The following is a 17,850-nucleotide window of genomic DNA, read 5'->3' on the forward strand; positions in this document are numbered from 1 at the left end:
ATTGTTACTTGCTGAGTAGTCACTTTCATGTTGTATTGCTTAGTGCAAAAAGTTCAACATTTTCACTTTAATCAATCCATCTGTTAATCAAACATAGTTAGAATTCTCAAAGAATTGTGAACAATAGGTCTTCACAGATTTTTTTGCCTTTTAATATCAAATTTTCAGCCTTTATAAAATTTAATATACACACTTTTATTGTATCTTGATATCCATCACCAGAACTACTACCGTTGCTAGACAGCTTGGCAACAATACAGCTTCTTCCTTAAAAATGAATAAAAGCCCTAAAACACATACCAGCAATGTGCCCCAACATCTGTACAAGACACAGAGAAGACCACAAAGAAATGAGAATCTAAAACCAAACACAACAGGATGCCTCCTGGGGACATTCGTATTCTTTTCACCTAATACTCTCTGGCACTCTTAAGACCATCTCACAGGTAGTGAAAATTCTAGGAAAGGGTAGTAGCACTGCAACATGACACATCATCTCAGACAACTGAGTAAAAATGGAATTTTCTCCTCACAATCTCAAGATCCAAACATTAACATTGATCTTTTCAACATCCTGCCACATCCAGTGAACTTTTTCTATTAAAATGCAGATTAATGGGAGCATTCAGAAAGAGCACCTGATTTTGAAGATAAGATACTCCTTACTCTCAAGCAGCCTTCTGTGATTGTTCACTGAATTCACTATGCTAACTGATGAGCAGCACATGACTAAACTCCTGAAAACAGCTATGGCACGTGCAGCAGTGCTAAAATTTTCATTGCATCACCCTGACACAGAGCTTCTATTGCTGAGGACAGGAGAATGTCTCTGGAAAAGAATCATTCAGTTCAATGTACTGAATAAATACATCCTTGTTAGAATTATGATCTACAAGGAGTTCAGTGTATTGTTAATATACCCTCAACAGTGCTATAAGAATTGCTTATATCAATAAAGGATCAAGTTCACAGATTGCAAACTGATCAGTAATGGAATTCACATCAGAGAGGGTACTGGATATTTATGAGACAGCAAGGACTGCCTATTCTAATTTGTCTTATTTTTAATCGAAACTTTCTGATGTTTCAATTTGCAAAGCTTAATGTATGCATAATTAACACTTTTATGAAAGACTCCTTCAACTTGTTGAGTCTTAAGATCTTCTAATTTTGATTTCTCTGATGTAATAGAATTAGTCACATCTTACATGCATACACACCCAAACAAAGAAACACCAACAAAAAAATCAGACTAAGCATGGGAGGAGGTCAAAGCACGATAATGCTAACTTCCTGGATACTCAGTGCCACTTTTTCAAGAAAATATTTAAATCTTAAAATGTTAACCCCCTCTTCCCCATTACTATTTGGGAAAAAGAGATGTAGGTTCTACTATTCATTTTCTGGAATACTTTCTATTGCTTGAAACATGAAAGTGTGATTTGGTCAGTATTTGCAGGAAAGCCTACTCTGCAGTGCAAGGACAGTTTAAAATTATCTATTAAAAACACAGAAATATCAAGGTTTACAGACCTGTCTGCTACAATTAAATTCAGTCTTTAGAGGTTTGTTCCTAAGAGCTGCATTGAACTCTCCAGGTGGGGTCTCACCAGAGCAGGCTAGAAGGGCAGAACCCCCTCCCTGGACCTGCTGGGACACTGCTACTGATGCAGCCCTGGGTAGAACTGGCTTTCTGGGCTGCAAACACACATTGCCAGGTCATGCTCATTCACCAGCACCCCAAGTCCTTCTCAGCTGCTCTTGACCTGTTCACCCTCCAGCCTGTACAGATACCAGGGGTTGCCTTGACCCAGGTGCAGCATCTTGCACTTGATCTTGTGGAACTTCCTAGGGGCCCACTTCTGCAGCTTTGTCCAGGTCCCTCTGGATGGCATCCCATCCTTCACGTGCATAAACTGCATCATTCAGCTTGCTGTCACCTGCAAATTTATTGAGGGTGCACTCAATCCCTCTACGTCATTAACCAAGACATCAAACAGCACTGGTCCCATTATTGATCCCTGAGAAACACCACTGAAATTCATCAGGACACCAAGCCACTGACCACTACCCTTTGGATGTAACTGTCCCATCAAATCCACCCCTCCTGCATTTAGAGAGAGCAATTGTACGAGGAACTGTGTCCAGGAAAATGACATCTGTAGCCCTCCCCTGGCCCACTGATGAAGTTGGTCCATTATAGAAGGCAAACCCATAGAAGGGGTTGGCAGGACTTGCCCTTGGTCGAGCCGTGCTGGCTGTCCTAAATCACCTCCCTGTCTTCCACATGCCCTAGCACAGCTCCTAGGAGGATCTTTCCACGATGGACGATCCTTCAGCGTATGGACGGCAGTCAGGATGACAGGTTGGTAGTTTCCAGAGTCCTCCTTTCTACCCTTTTTAAAAATGGGTACAAAGCTTCCCTCTTCCCAGTCACCTGGGACTGCATATGATTGCCATGACTTTTTTGAGTGTCATGGAGAGTGCCAAACACTCTAACAGCACTGTAACCCCCTTCTTCTATAAATACATCTCCAGAGACAGAGTTCTGAAACACATTTTACAAAAGCATCAGCTACCAAAACACTACAACTTGTTCTTCTGCGAGTTGGGAGGGATTCCAAATCCCTAAAAATCCTAATCCTATTTCCTAATCCCTAAATAATGAACTAACAATCTATCATTTCTCATTCACAGTAACTCTCATAGGTCCCCATATATATGTATGTTCTAAAATGTAATTGTAGATGATTATCTGTGCCTAAAATCAAGCAGCTACATGTCTTAAAACTGCAGAGAGCAAGTGATCAACAAAGCTGACCACCTGAAACTGAGATGGAAGTTACACGTGAAGAGCAAATGGCAGTCAAGGCAGTTGGATCTCCATGATAATAAAGATTCCATTATTGATTCTTGTTTCACATTCAGGGGAACACAGGTACAGCCAAGACAAATAATGCCACTGCCAACTTAGGAAGGCAGTCTATTTCAACAGTCTATATTTAAGAAAAAACATTAAGTGAAGACTGAATTAATTGCATTCATTGTGGTCAGCTTCTCAGGCAAATGGATTAATAAAAAGGCTCTTACAAAGGCTGTTTCCTAAACCAGTCAAAATCCCTTATACTCACTCCCACCCACTGGAGGCTTAAATACAAGAATTTTGCCAGTGCTAATGACAAAATGAAGGAGTTTTGGCACATCTCAAGAACAACCTAATACCTACTATTATGCATACTTTCAAACCTACGGTTCCAATAAGCACATTTCACCTCCAATAAGAAAATTCTCATAGCATATGCAGGAAATTCACCAGAGTTTCATTTCCCAAGATACTCATTCTAAAACCAACCCTAAGCACCTATGGCAAGTCAGCTACCATGAATACTGTCAGCACCCTTCTGGATATAGAATTAGGCAAGGGTTTGAAATAGCAAAGCAAATAAGGTTAATTGATAGCTTATCTTTCATTCTTTATGTGGAAGGACTAGTAAATACTGCCTGAGGCCAAACTGAAAGAGCCTAAGAAAAAAAATGTTCACATAGCTTTTAAGTTTTTGATCGTTACTGAAGTAGTGACACAAACAAGCAAGTGTAATTTGTGGACAAACTCACTGGGCTTTTTATTTAGAAACCTCCTTAAAAAAAATGTATTTTTAAGTATTTAGATATTCTGCAATCAAATACTAAAAAAAAGAAAAACCATGCAAAAATCCTACAGAACAATGGTGAACAAAATAGGGATAATTTCCAAAATACTTTTCTAAAATTTACCTAGGATAAATAACAAAAACCATTTTCATTCATAGACAATGTTTAGGAAATTGTTCCTACTTCAAATAAAGTCTGTACAGATTTGCTTTAAAATATATACATGATGGCTCGGTTGAAATATTATAATTATTAATGCCTTGATTTCAGCATTTTAGCACAGGAAATGACCACAAACTTCCAAGCACTATACTGAATTACTCAAGCCATCAAAAAAAACCAAAACAACCCAAATCCAAAAAAACAAAGCAATTAGGCTTTTGAGAGAAATAAATCAAATCCTCTCTTTTGTATAGAACATCTATCATTGGTAGTTTCACGCCTTAAAAAACTCAAGTGTCACAAAATGATGCACAGGCTTATCTTTCAGCTGTTCCACACATCACATGTATGTATTTAATTCATGCAAGAACACACAACATCTACTAAATTCTTTCAGTATAACTGAGTTGTTCACAAAAGCAAAAACCACCTTTTCAGCAGTGCATGCCTTTGTAATCACTAGTTAGGTATTAAAGTCTGTCTAGCAAACAAGATATAAAATCATCAGCATTCTTTTCAACAGAAGCATTTCTACAATAGAGAGACAAGGAAGAATGGAAGCACTGGAGTTAATTACCTCTTACTACCCTTCATCTGGGTACCACTGCCAGTATTGATGACTGACTGCTGATAAGTTATCAGGTGGTAATAAATATGGGGGAGGAGGTAGGGAATGAATACTTGAACTAAGTACATTCCTGAAGAACTAACAAGAATGTGAAGGTTGAGAGGGATTTAACAAGTCGGTGTGTTTCCATCACACAAACTGTAGCAGTTAGTGAAGGGACCTCACAGCACCAAGAACTTTATGACAAACTGAAGTAGGTGCTCAGACACAGAAGTACAGCCTGGAAAACTTCAACAGAAAATACAAGTAGGGAAGGCTATTAAGAACTAATTCACTACTCAGCAATTTGTGCCTTAGTGTATTTCCTCTTAACATTACACAGCCACTTAATGGATCTGTAATGATTTTCTTTTGTATAAGTATTCTGTACAGCTCTTCATCTTTAAGGTACTTCAGACACCAATGCCTGTAGCATTATTAATTACTAATGTTGTGTATTCAATTAATAATATTGTGTATTCAACTACATATATGTATGTGTGTACATATGTATATTTCACAGTATGAGTCTTCAAATAAAAGGGCCGAATAAAAATTACTTTGTTGCACATAATTAAAATCTGAATGGTCAAAAACAAACACATGATAACCCTGCTAGAAATATGTTTTGCATTTGGAACCACACCATGTTTCAGTCTAGTAGTTTTGGAGTATTCTGGGAAGCAGATATTAACTTAAAGTACTAAAAATTCTCCACATGTGAGAAACTGTTATTTTAACAGCTCTCTTCATCAAACCCAGCATTTACATAGCAGCAGTTGATAAAAAACCAAGCTTCCATAGAAAAGAGTTCAAATGTACTGGAAGCTCAATTTAAATATGAACCCAGACTTTTACAGAGTTTATAAACTAAAATGCAGGTACAGGGAGTGGTTTATACTTGATACTTTTATACAGTCAATCCAACTAAGAATGAAAAACACAGAAGCCCAACATAGGACTCCAGTGGTGCTGTGATAAACTGCTACATTTCAAGTTAAACAGAATTATTTAATAAACACTGGCAACTGAAAATCTCCTAAAGATAGGGAAAGGAAGGGGTAATCAGAGTAAAGCTACCAGGGGGATTAGGGAAAAGTTTCACATTGAAAAAGTGATATTTTCCTTTGCCTAAGATTTTGAATTTCAAGTTACATTAATATGAAATTATATTCTCTGTAAAAAGAGAATGTTTGTTGCTTGAAAGGAAAAACAGTAATAAATTCCTAGAAATATATTTTTTCTTTAGAACTGCCCCACAAAAGTAGTGAAAATAAAGTTCAAAAACAGTAACAATGAGAAAGAATATAGTTATTCTGCTTTATATACAATTAACTGCATTTGCAGGAGACAAACTGGAACATATAACCAATCTGTTATATCTGCTTTCAAATAAAGAGCAGAAGATTTTAAGAGAACAAACAGATTATTTTTCTCCCCTTTGTAAACTGCAACAGGACTTCTGGTTAAGGTAATTCCTACAAAGAGTAAAGAAGGACTTAAATGGAACCAGAACACAAGAAGTAAATAGGTGCATATATTTCCTTTCTAGAAAAACAGGGTAGCAGATCTGTATGTAATGGCTGACCGTGTTCATGACAAGAACTTTAATATGCAGTGCATCTGCATGTATTCTGAAGGGATTAAAAAAACAGCTACCAGGGTAAAGAACACCTTGTGTTTCCTCATCCTACTAATACTATGTCCAACAAAAGACTACCAAGTGGAACACAGAAGGCTTGCAAGAGAATTAAGCAACTAATTCATAGAAAAAAATAACAAATTGAAGGTTTACATAGAGGGAAATAGAGCAACTTGGATCTATACAGCATCTAGGCAGTAAACCTCAGTACACTTTAAAAAATAAAGGTGAACCAACCCTGTTAAAACATGTTCACAAGACATGCACAAGACTGATGATTCCCCCAGCACACCAGAATTTTTGATTCCCATTCAGACATTCAAGGGCCTTAATGGTGTACATTTCAGTAAGGAAAAAAAAAAAAAAAACAAAAAACAATAACCAAACAAAATCAGATAAACCCAAAATAACCAGCATAGGATGGAGAAATAATTTTAAGTTTTTCTATTAAGTTTTCTAAGTTTCCATTGAACCCCTTCACATCAAATGTTTGGTTTTTTTTAATGGTAGACATGCAATCCGTCATTCTTCAATGATAATAACAAAAAACAAAAGCATTCAAAGTGAAAAAACAATGTTCTTTATTTTGAATGTTTCTATGGCACTACTATTACTGCTTTGTCAGCTTGGAAATGTTCCACAGTAAGCAGCCTATAGCAGAAAAGCAGGTCTAAGAACTAATTAGAACTATACCTGAACAAGTCTCAAAGAGAGTCTAGCTTCTGGATTTCAGCAATGAAAAAGTAAAGAAGTGAACATGCATCAGGAATGAGAAAAAAAATTAATGGTTAATAAATAAAAAGAAGGAATGAAAGACACATCAACAACACTAAGTTAAATTAGCATGATCTACAATTACCTAGGTATAAACATAGAACAGCCACTGGCATTTACTAGCAGAACATGAAGTCACAGTAGGTTACAACATCAACATGCCAAGTCAAACAAAAAGAGAAGCTAACATCATCCTACTGCACACGTAGGAGAACTAGCTAAAACTACATGCTAAGCATGCTAAAAAATACCTTCTAGAAGCCTAGAGGAACAGGAGGTTTCTAAGTCACAGCCTACCATGCTGACACTTGGGCCAGAGAAGTTGGATTTGCTTACCTCCTGTAGAAGATCTGCTTGTTCAATGGCTTTAAGAACATTTTTCTTGGATGTCTCCTGAACTTCCCCTCCTAAAAGGAACTCATCCAAAATGAAATAGGCTTTTTCAAAATTGAAGATGATATCAAGTTCACAGACCTAAAAAGAACATCAAGCATTATTGCAAAGTGGGAGGATACTCTCACTTGAGGTATATCCTCTCACAAAACTTGTTCAGAGCTTCACCAAACTTTACCCAATCAAAATGTCAACCTAAGGCTGTAACCTTGTAAGGACTGGGAAAATAATGAAAATCACACCTTGGAGGAAAAAAAAACCCATCAGATTTTTTCTTCAGTTAAAAACAGCTAACAGCAACCTCTGAAAAAAGCTTTCACTGTTAAAAAGGCTTCAATTCACAGCAGTCTGTAAGACACAGGTCCTCAAGACACAAGAGAACATTCCCTATAAAAGTTCTCTTGTTGCCTGCAATATGCAAAGGCAGCTCATGCAATCTTACAGAAAGGTATGAAAATAAATAATCTCAAATTTCTTGTTCAGTCTGTGCATTCCATAGTCAGAAGGACTACACAGGAAGGCAGAATGAGCGCCAGTTTTTCTAGGAGTGTTCATGTACATGACTGTAGCTGTTTGTGTTTGCTGTCTGGGTAAGCAGATGTCTCTCCTGTATTTCCTTACCATTCCTGCCACTTCACAACCAACTGCCTCCTTTGGGAGCAGGTGTAAGAGGCGCTCACACTAGAGCAGTGCCAGGGAGAAGAAAAGCTTCCTGCTAAGAGTAAGATTTTATCTGACCCCAAGTGAGACTACTATGAAACGAAACAAATACAGGCAATTAATACCAGATTAATAAAATTTCTTCTACAAATCAATACATTAATTTTGTATTTTAATAGAAGCAACCATCAGTTTAGTTTGGCCAAGAAAGCCACACAAAATGTATTCAATACACCTTTTCAATTATTAGTTGGTTATGTTCTTGTAAAAATGCTGTGGGCATAAAGCAAAATGACAAAATATAAAGAAATTACACTCACACTGCCAAAATACTTGTCAAGAAGTTCTACGTAGCGATGAATTATTTCCAGAGTTATTAGTTCATTGTCCTGATCTTCAATAGCACAGCAGAAATAGAGGCTTGCATATCTGTAATAACAAAATAATCCTGATGTTAGCATACGAGCATAAGCAAAATGAATGCACTCGAGGAGTATCACATTCTCAGCAGTCCCTCACACTCAAGTTCAGCATATTGATACTCCAAATCACAACCAAGCAAGTCCTACCAAAGAATGGCTGAAAGACCAGAATACACACACATGTACAAGGGAGTTATGTCTCTGAGTCAAGCACGACTTCACTCTTAGCCACCCTTTAGCTGACAGAACTAAAACAGCCAAAGAGGTGGATGGAAAACTAAATATATTTGATTTTGTGGAATCATGGCGGAGTTCTAAGATGACATATTTTCTCTTCCCTCTGTAACATCTCTACACCAGTAAATTAATCAACTGATCCCATGTTAAACTTCCATCATGTAAGTTATACACAGATAATAAAAACCATAGAAAATGCCTCAATAAAGATAGACTGAATTAGCAATTAGGGTTTGGTCTTTATAGAGAATTTTAAAAATTCAAAAACTCCAAAACCAACACCAATGTCATCCACCCCAACTACTACTAAGCCACAATGCAATCCCTACTAACTGTCCTGGCATCAGACTGATGAGAGGCCATCAAACAGTTTCTAGCAATCCACTTCCATCTTGGAAGACAGGGAAGTCATATCTTCAGATATGATCGAGTTCCACTTTAACAAAAAGACCATCAAATTCTACTGTGCTCTATTATATTTTTGTTCGTGTTTAAAGAAAGCTGATTAAAAAAAAAAAAAACAAAGCAGGAATGAAAGCTGAAAACCTCATTTAGTCTCTTCTAACATGTCAAAACCATATGCCTTTCAGTCACACACGGCACAAACCAGATTTCAAGTACCACCTGTTGTAACTGCTAATTTACATAAACCAGAAACAGCTTTTGTTTGCCTCTTTAGAGGGGACAACTGGCCACATTCAACACTCCTGTGTAGCCAGCCCTACTGAAAAATAAGTCATTCAGATGCGAATACCTGTGTTGTTTCCCATACAGAGGAATCTATGCATCTTTTAAACATTAAACATATTTTAACATATTTTATCAGCTGGGACTTGTCGTACTTTTTACAAGTTACAAGTTCTGGAAAAACCTCACTGTATTTTCAGGTATGTTGAAATTCATCTCCAAGACAACTATCCCAGTACCATTTATGATCTGAAAACATCCCCCCTTCTCCCATTCTGCTCCAAATCAAATTGCTATGGCTTCAACATGAAAGATTAATCAGAATAGCTTTTATACAAGGTTTTATACAAAATCTTTAAACTACTATAAAATATTACTGCTTATCCTACCACAAAACATGATGGGGGAAGAGAGGAAGACACCTCCAGTGAAGGACACCTTCATTCCCTCTCTCTTTCATCTCTTCACCATAGAGATTCATCAGCTCATCAGAAGTCCTATCTAAGCACAGTTCTTTTGATTTCACATTGTTCTGTTTATGCCTCACTAATTTTTCAAGGACATTTACAGTCATTGCAGTAGCTTGCAACATTCAATCTGTATAAGGAACCTAAACTATTTTTAAAAGTATTGGAAATAAATATTATAAAGAAAAAACATGCTTTCAAGCCTACTGAGGAATCTGTAAGTCAAGCTCAATGTTATCATATTTCATTGTTGCAAAAAAGAGCATTGACACATTAAGTGATATTTACACTAATCACCAGCACTCAGGCCAAAGCCATCTAAACAAAGCCTTTCGTCACCTGCAGAAGAGCAGCACTGATTATGATCAAGTGCAGTTCAACTGTTTCCTTACAGTGCTTAAACACAAGATGAACCATGTACCAGCAGACTTCATCAAATGAAATTTGACTCAAATATTTTAAGTTTATCCACAGGGGACAGTCCCTCTCTGCTCCTCTAGTACTTAGGAGTCTCTCTTGACACACAGAACTATTTTATGGAAAAAGAAGGGGGGAGACAGGGAGACCAGCACAAAATACTTTCTCAGAACATGGTCTGCCCTCAGTGTCCTCATTTAAGAGAGGACGGAACCTTCAAAAGACTGTATTTGGCTGCTAGCAAGCAGACTGCACATTCAAGCCCTGCCAACTGCAGTTCTGGAGAAATAAGACCAAGAAACAAAAACTACTCAGTGGATATCAACACAAAATGGAGGCCTGGGCATCAATTATTATACGCAGAGAATATTTCAGTATTTAAGTAGCAACCATGACTAATGGATCACTACTCAACGAAAGAAAACAAATGCAGATTTAATGAGCCTAAATGGCAAAAGGCAGAAGAGTAAAAACAAGTCATACCAAAGGGCATGAGCATACGACAAAGGAATGCTTCAGATCCAAATTCTCAGAGGCATTATTTTAATTTTTTCCCCTGCAGGAAGGGCCTCAGGAAAAAAAGCGTTCACTTATAATCCACAGCAGACACTGGAAGTTTTGCCAAGTGCAGAAGTTTACATGGACAGTATCCACACAAAGACAAGTAGATTACTTGGGCTCAAAAAGATTTCTGCTCTGCAGAAACAGCTTCTTCCTAATGAGCCTGACAGAAACCTTTCATATGCACCCAATGAAAAGGCAAACCCTGATAGGAAAGTACATACCCAGAAGTAAATAAAGCATAGTCTGTAAGAAACATTCTGCCTTTTTTATTCCTATTGCATTTCTGGTCTTTTTTATCTCACTAAATATTATTAAAATAATCATCAGACTCAACTCAGCTGCTTACCCTCATTTAGGAAAATATGATAAATATCCTCCACTTATCAGAAAGAGGACAAAAACCAGAGAGACCAAAAACTGTTTGGACCAAATCACCTGAAAATGTAATACAGGATTAAAGAACAAAAAGGTAACACAGCAGGTATAAATACTTATGCAAATTCCTGCCTTCAGACAGATGGCCTCAGATTTTTTTTTTTATAGGAAACAAATCCATGCATCTTCCCCTCAAGAGCTGCAGCAATTCAGCAGTGGGAAGCCTCAAAACAGGCAGGCAATGTTTCAGCAGAGTTCTCCTCTTCTGCTCTCACAGCCAGGTTCAGTAACTGTGCTGAGAGATCAGGTCACTGTGGGTAGAGCACAACGCACAAATCCTACCAGCTCAGCGGCGTTCTCCTTCTAGACAGGAGAACACCTGCTTGAAGTCATCCCTGGAAGTTCAGCACCAGATAAGCCTGCAAACAAGCTGTAAGTCTGTCAGCATTTAAGTCACTTTGCATGTAGATCCCAATTGTGGAAGTTTAAAGCTTACAAAGTTTGGTACAAACAGAACTGAACTCTAAATGACAACAAGGAGGCAAACAAGTGCTCAATGAGTCCAAGAATCTGTGGTTTGCTGATAGGTAACCCAATGAAAATTGGGACAACTAATAAGCTGTGCTTGACCCAAGTATTTTCCTTGTCCCACAACTTTACGCATTTCTTTAATAAAACATGAACTTCTGAAGCTCCAGGACAGAGTCTACCGAAGTGAAGCACTGTTCCAGTTTCTTATTTCACCAAGGCTATAGCCCCCAGCAGCTTCAAAATGAACAAGAATTTGATACTGCTAATTCTCTAAGAAAAAGCTGTTCCTTCTTGTTACTGAGGTCCTCCTAGTGCCGCACAAACTAGAACCCTGTACAAAGAAGACCTGATCTAATTAAATTTATCAAGCCCAAGTATCTAATTCACTATAATCATTGCACTCAGACTGTTTTACAAAGCTACGTAACACCACAGTGATATTTTTAAGAGGTACAATTGGTTGCTAAGTTATATATATAAATATAAGGAAAAAGAGGGATCATGCCAAGCTGGGCACAGCCCACTGGCCACATGGCTGTACCTTCACTTCACAATACTTTAACAGACACACTACCTGCACAGTGGGCTCTTTCATTGCTTCTTTCAGTGGAGGGAGGGAAGAAAGTAAGTTTTAAAACTCATTCTGTTGAAAGTCTTTAACATAACCTCTTTGTTATGTTGTGCAAAAGTAAAAGAGAACTGCCACATCAAGAGCAGCAAAAGCTATGGAAGTTTCCTAATATCATATTCCAAACACAGTTCCAAACTGACACATAAAAGCAAAGCCACAATCTTTAACCAAATAACTAAACAACAATAACTATGTCCCATGAATGCAGCTAACCAAATACTAACAAAGTAAAATTTATATAAGTTGTTCTCCAAGTTCTGACTTTGACTGCAATATACTACACAATGAAAATAACTCATATTGCCAGAAGCTAAAATCATGAACAGAAGTCTTTCAAGGAAAAAAAAAATCACATCCTAAGTTCCTTCTTTAGCAAAATTAGAAATTAACATTTAACACATCTTTTCTGCCACAGGGGGAAAACTGCATGAACTTCTACCCTATATGCTCCAAAACCACTATGTTACTTTTTAAATGACAAAATGTGAAGAGCAAACATATCAGTTGTGTTTGTTAAGTTTCTAATCAGCTGTGTGCAGATGACTCCCCCTCTATTTTCATAAAGTGTAATTGTTGTTGGCTTCCCATATTTAATTTTTTATTTTCCCAGCAAGTCAGTTCAAATCTCCATGCTTCTTGCAGTTAGAAGCTCACATCCTCTTTTTAATCTTCTGGTGTCTATCAGCCTGAAAAACTATCTTCCAAACCAGCTACAGAATAACATATAAACCAATTCAGGCACCATGATAAAAGCTGGGCACCTTTCTGTTTGTGTTCTGTAGTGCTGAAGGAAACAAACTTAAGAAGGCAATGCCTGAGCCTATGTTCCAACCATTACAAATGGCACATGCATGAAACCAGAGGGAAATAAAAGCTACGTCATGTACATTTAGATGAATTTTAAGATCTATTTCCTTGAAAATTCAGAAAACATCCTACAAAGATGAAATGTTACAGAGCTAAGGAGGCTAATCAAAACAGTCCAGCAGACTTAATAAATGGTAAGTATCATAAGGAAGCTAAAGCTACTGTCTTGCCAACTTCTGCATTTGAGTTCATTTTGTTCCTGAAAAAAAAGTATGATGAGACCCTTGAATACAGTTCTGATACTGCCAATCATTATTTGAGCTGCAATATCTAGGTTCAATTCTCCTACATGTGAACAACAAACACACTCTAAAAACAAAAACAGCACTTAAATTTCAATAATTTAAGATGCAAAATAGCAATGGACACATACTTTTAGAACTTATATTGAAAAACATTTGTACCAGCAGGTTCAGATTGTTCCCAGCAATAGATCAGACAAGAACAAATCTTAGCAGAGATCCTCTAGAGATGCTCAAGAGGAATTGGGAGCACCTTTTGCAATTTCACAAGCCACAAAGTTCCTTCTGGTGTGTTTCTCTTTTAGCCACCACCTTCTCAGCTACAAAAAGTCACCCTTTAGAAAGGAATCATACTAGCTGGTGCTCATCATCTTTAACTATGATGCTGTGATGGGAACAAGTCCCACAAATCTCAGAGATGTTAGTGCTACCAGATATAGACATTTAAACTATCACCTCTTACATCTAGTCCTTCTGGTGATGTTTCAGTCAAAAAGAAAGTTGACATGTTCATTAGCTTGGTACAAGCTCATCTTCAGCAGTTTCACAGGCACTCTGTGCCAGACTGGTCTGCAGAGAGTGAAATAAGCTACTGCAGTCAGCTGTGCACACCAGCAGTCCAGCAGACAGACTGCAGTACTTAGACCATTTTTAGCCAGACATAGACGTCTCCCAGCAAATTTCTCCATTCTCTTTGACCACAGGACCCACAACACACCAGTGAGACGCAAGAACTCCACAACGTTCAGTAACTCAAACAGTCCTACCCAAATGTCCACCAGCTCCCTAGACACAAAAGGACATGGCAAGTAGCTATTAACAGCAAACAGGGAGGGAAAGCAGCTGTGTGGAATCCTCCCCAGAACAACTACTGCTGTTCAAGACTGGGTAAGGAAGGAAACAGACTGGTCTCCTAATGCCTCATTTTTCTGAGTTAGTCCCATGAATGCCCAGCTGAAAAGGTACATGCAGGCATTAATATGGAAGGAAGTGCAGCAAGTGTTGGAGCAAGCTTATCTACATACACGTTCAAGGAGTTTTGTGAGGAAATCAAGAGGCAGAAGAAACTGTGTGTGCTATCAGCACTGCCTCATGCACTGTTTCTCCTCTTTCCTCCTCATGCTAAAGAACTACGTGCATTAGGCAGACCAGCAATACTCACAAGCACGTCTTTACACAAACCAATGTATATATGAGAGCAGCACTTACAACATGTAAACGTATTTGATACTACCCAATTGTTATCCTGGAGAAGAGTTACAAACTCATTTCTGGTCCAGTCCCTTCTGTCATATCTACAGGGAATGCAACAATATTTACTGTGGGGCACAAACTATCTACCATCTCCATGAGAAAACAGGAATGCATAAACATTCTCAGGTTTACAACTAACTAGGGAAGAGAGATCACTCAAGGCTTTGTAGCACCACCTTTAGCTGAAAGAGATGCAGCATACCACATCAGGAGGAGGATTACTGTTATTTCTGAAGAAGAATTATGGTCACACCATTACGCTCTGATACATTCTAAAGAGCAGCACAAAGCTAAAAAATGCCTGCCAAATACTCCTACAAAGGTTAGGGAACAACTGAAAAGTGAAATTATCATGAAGAAAATTATACAGTACTTCTACCAAAAGAAAGCTAGCCATGATTTTTTCAATAATGAAAAATTGGTTTTTGTACATACAGGGGAAAAAAAAAAGAAAAAAAAACCAACACCCAACCCAAGTACTATGAAAAACTATTTCCTTATTTCTAGAAGCGTTTAAAAGCAAGTTATATTTTCAGGTGATCTATGAAGCCACTTCTTGAGGTAAATATTTATACAATTTTTATCACTTATTAAATCTGGAATGTGTACAAATATGAAGCATGTACGTACTGCATGAACCTAAACAGACCACCAAGAAGAACAGCCACTCCTTATAAAAATAGGAGGAAAGCTCATTTCTTCAGTACATTTCTAAATGCACGAGTGATTTTCCACACATGAATGACTCCTGCTTGGTTATCAAATTAGATGCAAGGGAAAAGTCAGTCTTCTCTGTAACCAGCAGAGGGGAGGAAAAAAAAAAAACAACAAAACAAAAACAACCTTCATTATTTTCTTGCTACTTAATACACGGTTTGTAATGTATGGTAATTACGAGGTTAGTGAGACAGAACCACCTTTTGTAGACAATCTTCAGGTCTCTCCACTCCAGGAAGCTGCACATTTTCGGTTTGCGGGCTAATACTGTTTGAACAAGTTCCCTTGTGATTTTCTTCTTTTCTTTGTCAGATAATGGGACATACCACTTCTGGAGTCTCAGTTTCCCCTGGCGACTAAAAAGCAACATAAACTGCATCTGTTGAATTGGAAGGAGGGGAAAAAAGAAAAGCATTAATCTCAGTTTCCGAGTTTCGAAAAGGTCTGAGAAAAATCAAGCAGGAAGAAAGACGGACATCCAAAACCCTAACTACATTATATAGTTCTATAGCGCTGGCAGATGTTACACAAGATTCGGAAGGAGCAATGATACAAAGGATTCTGCTGAGCAAGGTCAGTCAAGCCAAAGGCAGAAGAAAGCGCACACAAGTTTCAGAAAGGGGTGTTTAAACCATGGGCTGGGGAGCGAATATTCCCCAATTTCAGACTAGCCACGTCCAGCACTCTCATGGTTTCATTTGCGTTTTCTACCCAAAATGACAGAAAAACAGCACAGCAGACTCTTCCAACACCCAACCTCATTTCCAATTCACCGGATCAGAGCCTTAGAGGAGCAATTTGCACTTAAAATCTTTCTGAAAAGCCTCGGAATACTTTAAAAGACATCAAGCCTCCCAGCGGAGAGTCCTACGGCACAGCAAAGCCCAGTCTTTTCCCACGATACACAAAAGGAGAGATTAAGCGCTTTCCCTGCGGTCCTATGTTCCAGCTCTCGCTTCCTCTAAAGGAGTGATGTTGCAATTATATTTTAGGAGGAACTTGCCGGGCTGTGTTTTTCAGCAGCCGTAAGATTAAATGAAAAGGCTCCAGCTTTTTCTCTTTTGCCTTTTTGCTCGAAGTTGTATCGGGCTGGAGAAGTTTCCCGGGCAATACGACAGACATGAAATACGATGCGAAAGCCCAGCCTGGTCCCGGGTGACAAGCGTGACCAGCGCCAGCCGCGACGAGCGGCGGCCGCGCCCGCAGCGGCTCCGCGGTGCCGGGGCGGGGGCAGAGCCCCGCAGCCCCCGCAGCCTCCCAACATCCCGCCTCGCCTCCCCGCCGGCCCCAGCACCGCCCCGGCTCCCCCGTCGCGGAGCGGGCGACTCGGGAGGAGAGCCCGGCTCCGCGCGGCTGTGCTCACCGTGCCCGGCGGATAGCGGAGCTGAGGCGGAGGAGAAGGAGGCACCTCTGCCCACACCGGCACCGCCGATGTTGCCGCCGCGGCCGCCGAGCGGGACTGAGGGAGGGGTCGGGAGGGGACGGGAGATGCCGCCGCCGCGAGCGCGCGCGCGCCTCAACGGCCGCCCCCCTCAGGCAGGTCAGGGGCGGGGCCGGGACAGCGGAGAGGCGGGGCCGGGATGGAGGGGGCGTGGCCCGAGCGCCTCCGGACAAAACTTTATCAGCGGCCGTGGAGGAGGGACTGGGGAGAGCTCGGCCTCACCCAATCGGAGAGCTCAGCGCGCGGGCGGGAGGGAGGAGCGAAGCGGTTCTGGACCAATGAGAGGCAGGAAAAGGCGGGGAAGGCGGAGCTGGTGTTGGCGGCAGGAGGGGCTGGAGCAAGAGGCGGAGTTTAGATGCCCTAATCCGCGTGGCCCGAATTGCGATAAGGCAACGGCCGGTGCGGCAACAGCCAACCAGGTGGCGCGGTGCGGATAGCGGTCCGAGAGCAGCCAATGGGCGGGCGCGGCACGGAGCCGGGGAAATGACATCAGTCAATCAGGCGCCCGGAGACTGAGGCTCCACCCCCGGCTCCGCCAGCCCCGAGGGTAAAGGAGGGGCGGCCGAGCCGCGCATGCGCCGCGCGGTGTTTGCTTCCAGCACGTGCGCGCCCGGGGGGCGGAAAGGGAGAGGGGCGGAGGCTGAGGCTGATGGGGCGCGCGCCGGGCGGGGGCGGCGGGGCTGCGTGTGTGGGGATCATCCTTCTGAGGGGACCGAGTCTGTGTGGGGATCATCCTTCTGAGGGGACCGAGTCTGTGTGGGGATCGTCCTGAAGGGACCGAGTCTGTGTGGGGATCATCCTTCTGAGGGGACCGAGTCTGTGTGGGGATCGTCCTGAAGGGACTGAGTCTGTGTGGGGATCGTCCTTCTGAGGGGACCGAGTCTATGTGGGGATCGTCCTGAAGGGACTGAGTCTGTGTGGGGATCGTCCTTCTGAGGGGACCGACCCCCTGAGGGGATTGTCTCTGCAAGGGGAAGTTTTTCCCTGCAGTCACCTTGATTGCGAGCTGCAGTTAGATTGGCAGGAGCAGCCGCCGACAGGGATTTAGCGGCGTTGTGTTTCATTAATGCTTGGTTTTAAAATTATCATTCGTGTGTGTCTGCAGAGGC

General features: G+C 40.5%; 1 protein-coding gene across 6 annotated transcripts in view; it reads right to left on the reverse strand.

Moving 5' to 3' along the window:
• The window catches only part of AP1S2 (adaptor related protein complex 1 subunit sigma 2), a 31,134-nt gene extending 14,285 nt beyond the window's left edge, over window positions 1-16,849 (reverse strand). For 3 of the 6 annotated variants that reach the window (XM_041472415.1, XM_041472418.1, XM_041472419.1), the window contains exons 1-4: window positions 16,664-16,849; window positions 15,501-15,679; window positions 8,210-8,318; window positions 7,173-7,310 (exon numbers count right to left, since the gene is read on the reverse strand). In XM_041472415.1, coding sequence (XP_041328349.1) covers window positions 7,173-7,310; window positions 8,210-8,318; window positions 15,501-15,679 — 426 coding nt within the window. In that variant the 5' untranslated portion in view covers window positions 16,664-16,849. Of the gene's footprint in view, window positions 1-6,751; window positions 6,785-7,172; window positions 7,311-8,209; window positions 8,319-15,500; window positions 15,680-16,663 lie in introns of those variants that run through there. The other 3 variants (XM_041472420.1, XM_041472416.1, XM_041472417.1) reach the window with 3 other exon arrangements.
• Between the last annotated feature and the right edge of the window lie 1,001 nt (window positions 16,850-17,850).

This window comes from Pyrgilauda ruficollis, unplaced genomic scaffold (assembly GCF_017590135.1).
Source record: "Pyrgilauda ruficollis isolate IOZ18807 unplaced genomic scaffold, ASM1759013v1 scaffold29, whole genome shotgun sequence".
Classification (NCBI taxonomy): domain Eukaryota; kingdom Metazoa; phylum Chordata; class Aves; order Passeriformes; family Passeridae; genus Pyrgilauda; species Pyrgilauda ruficollis.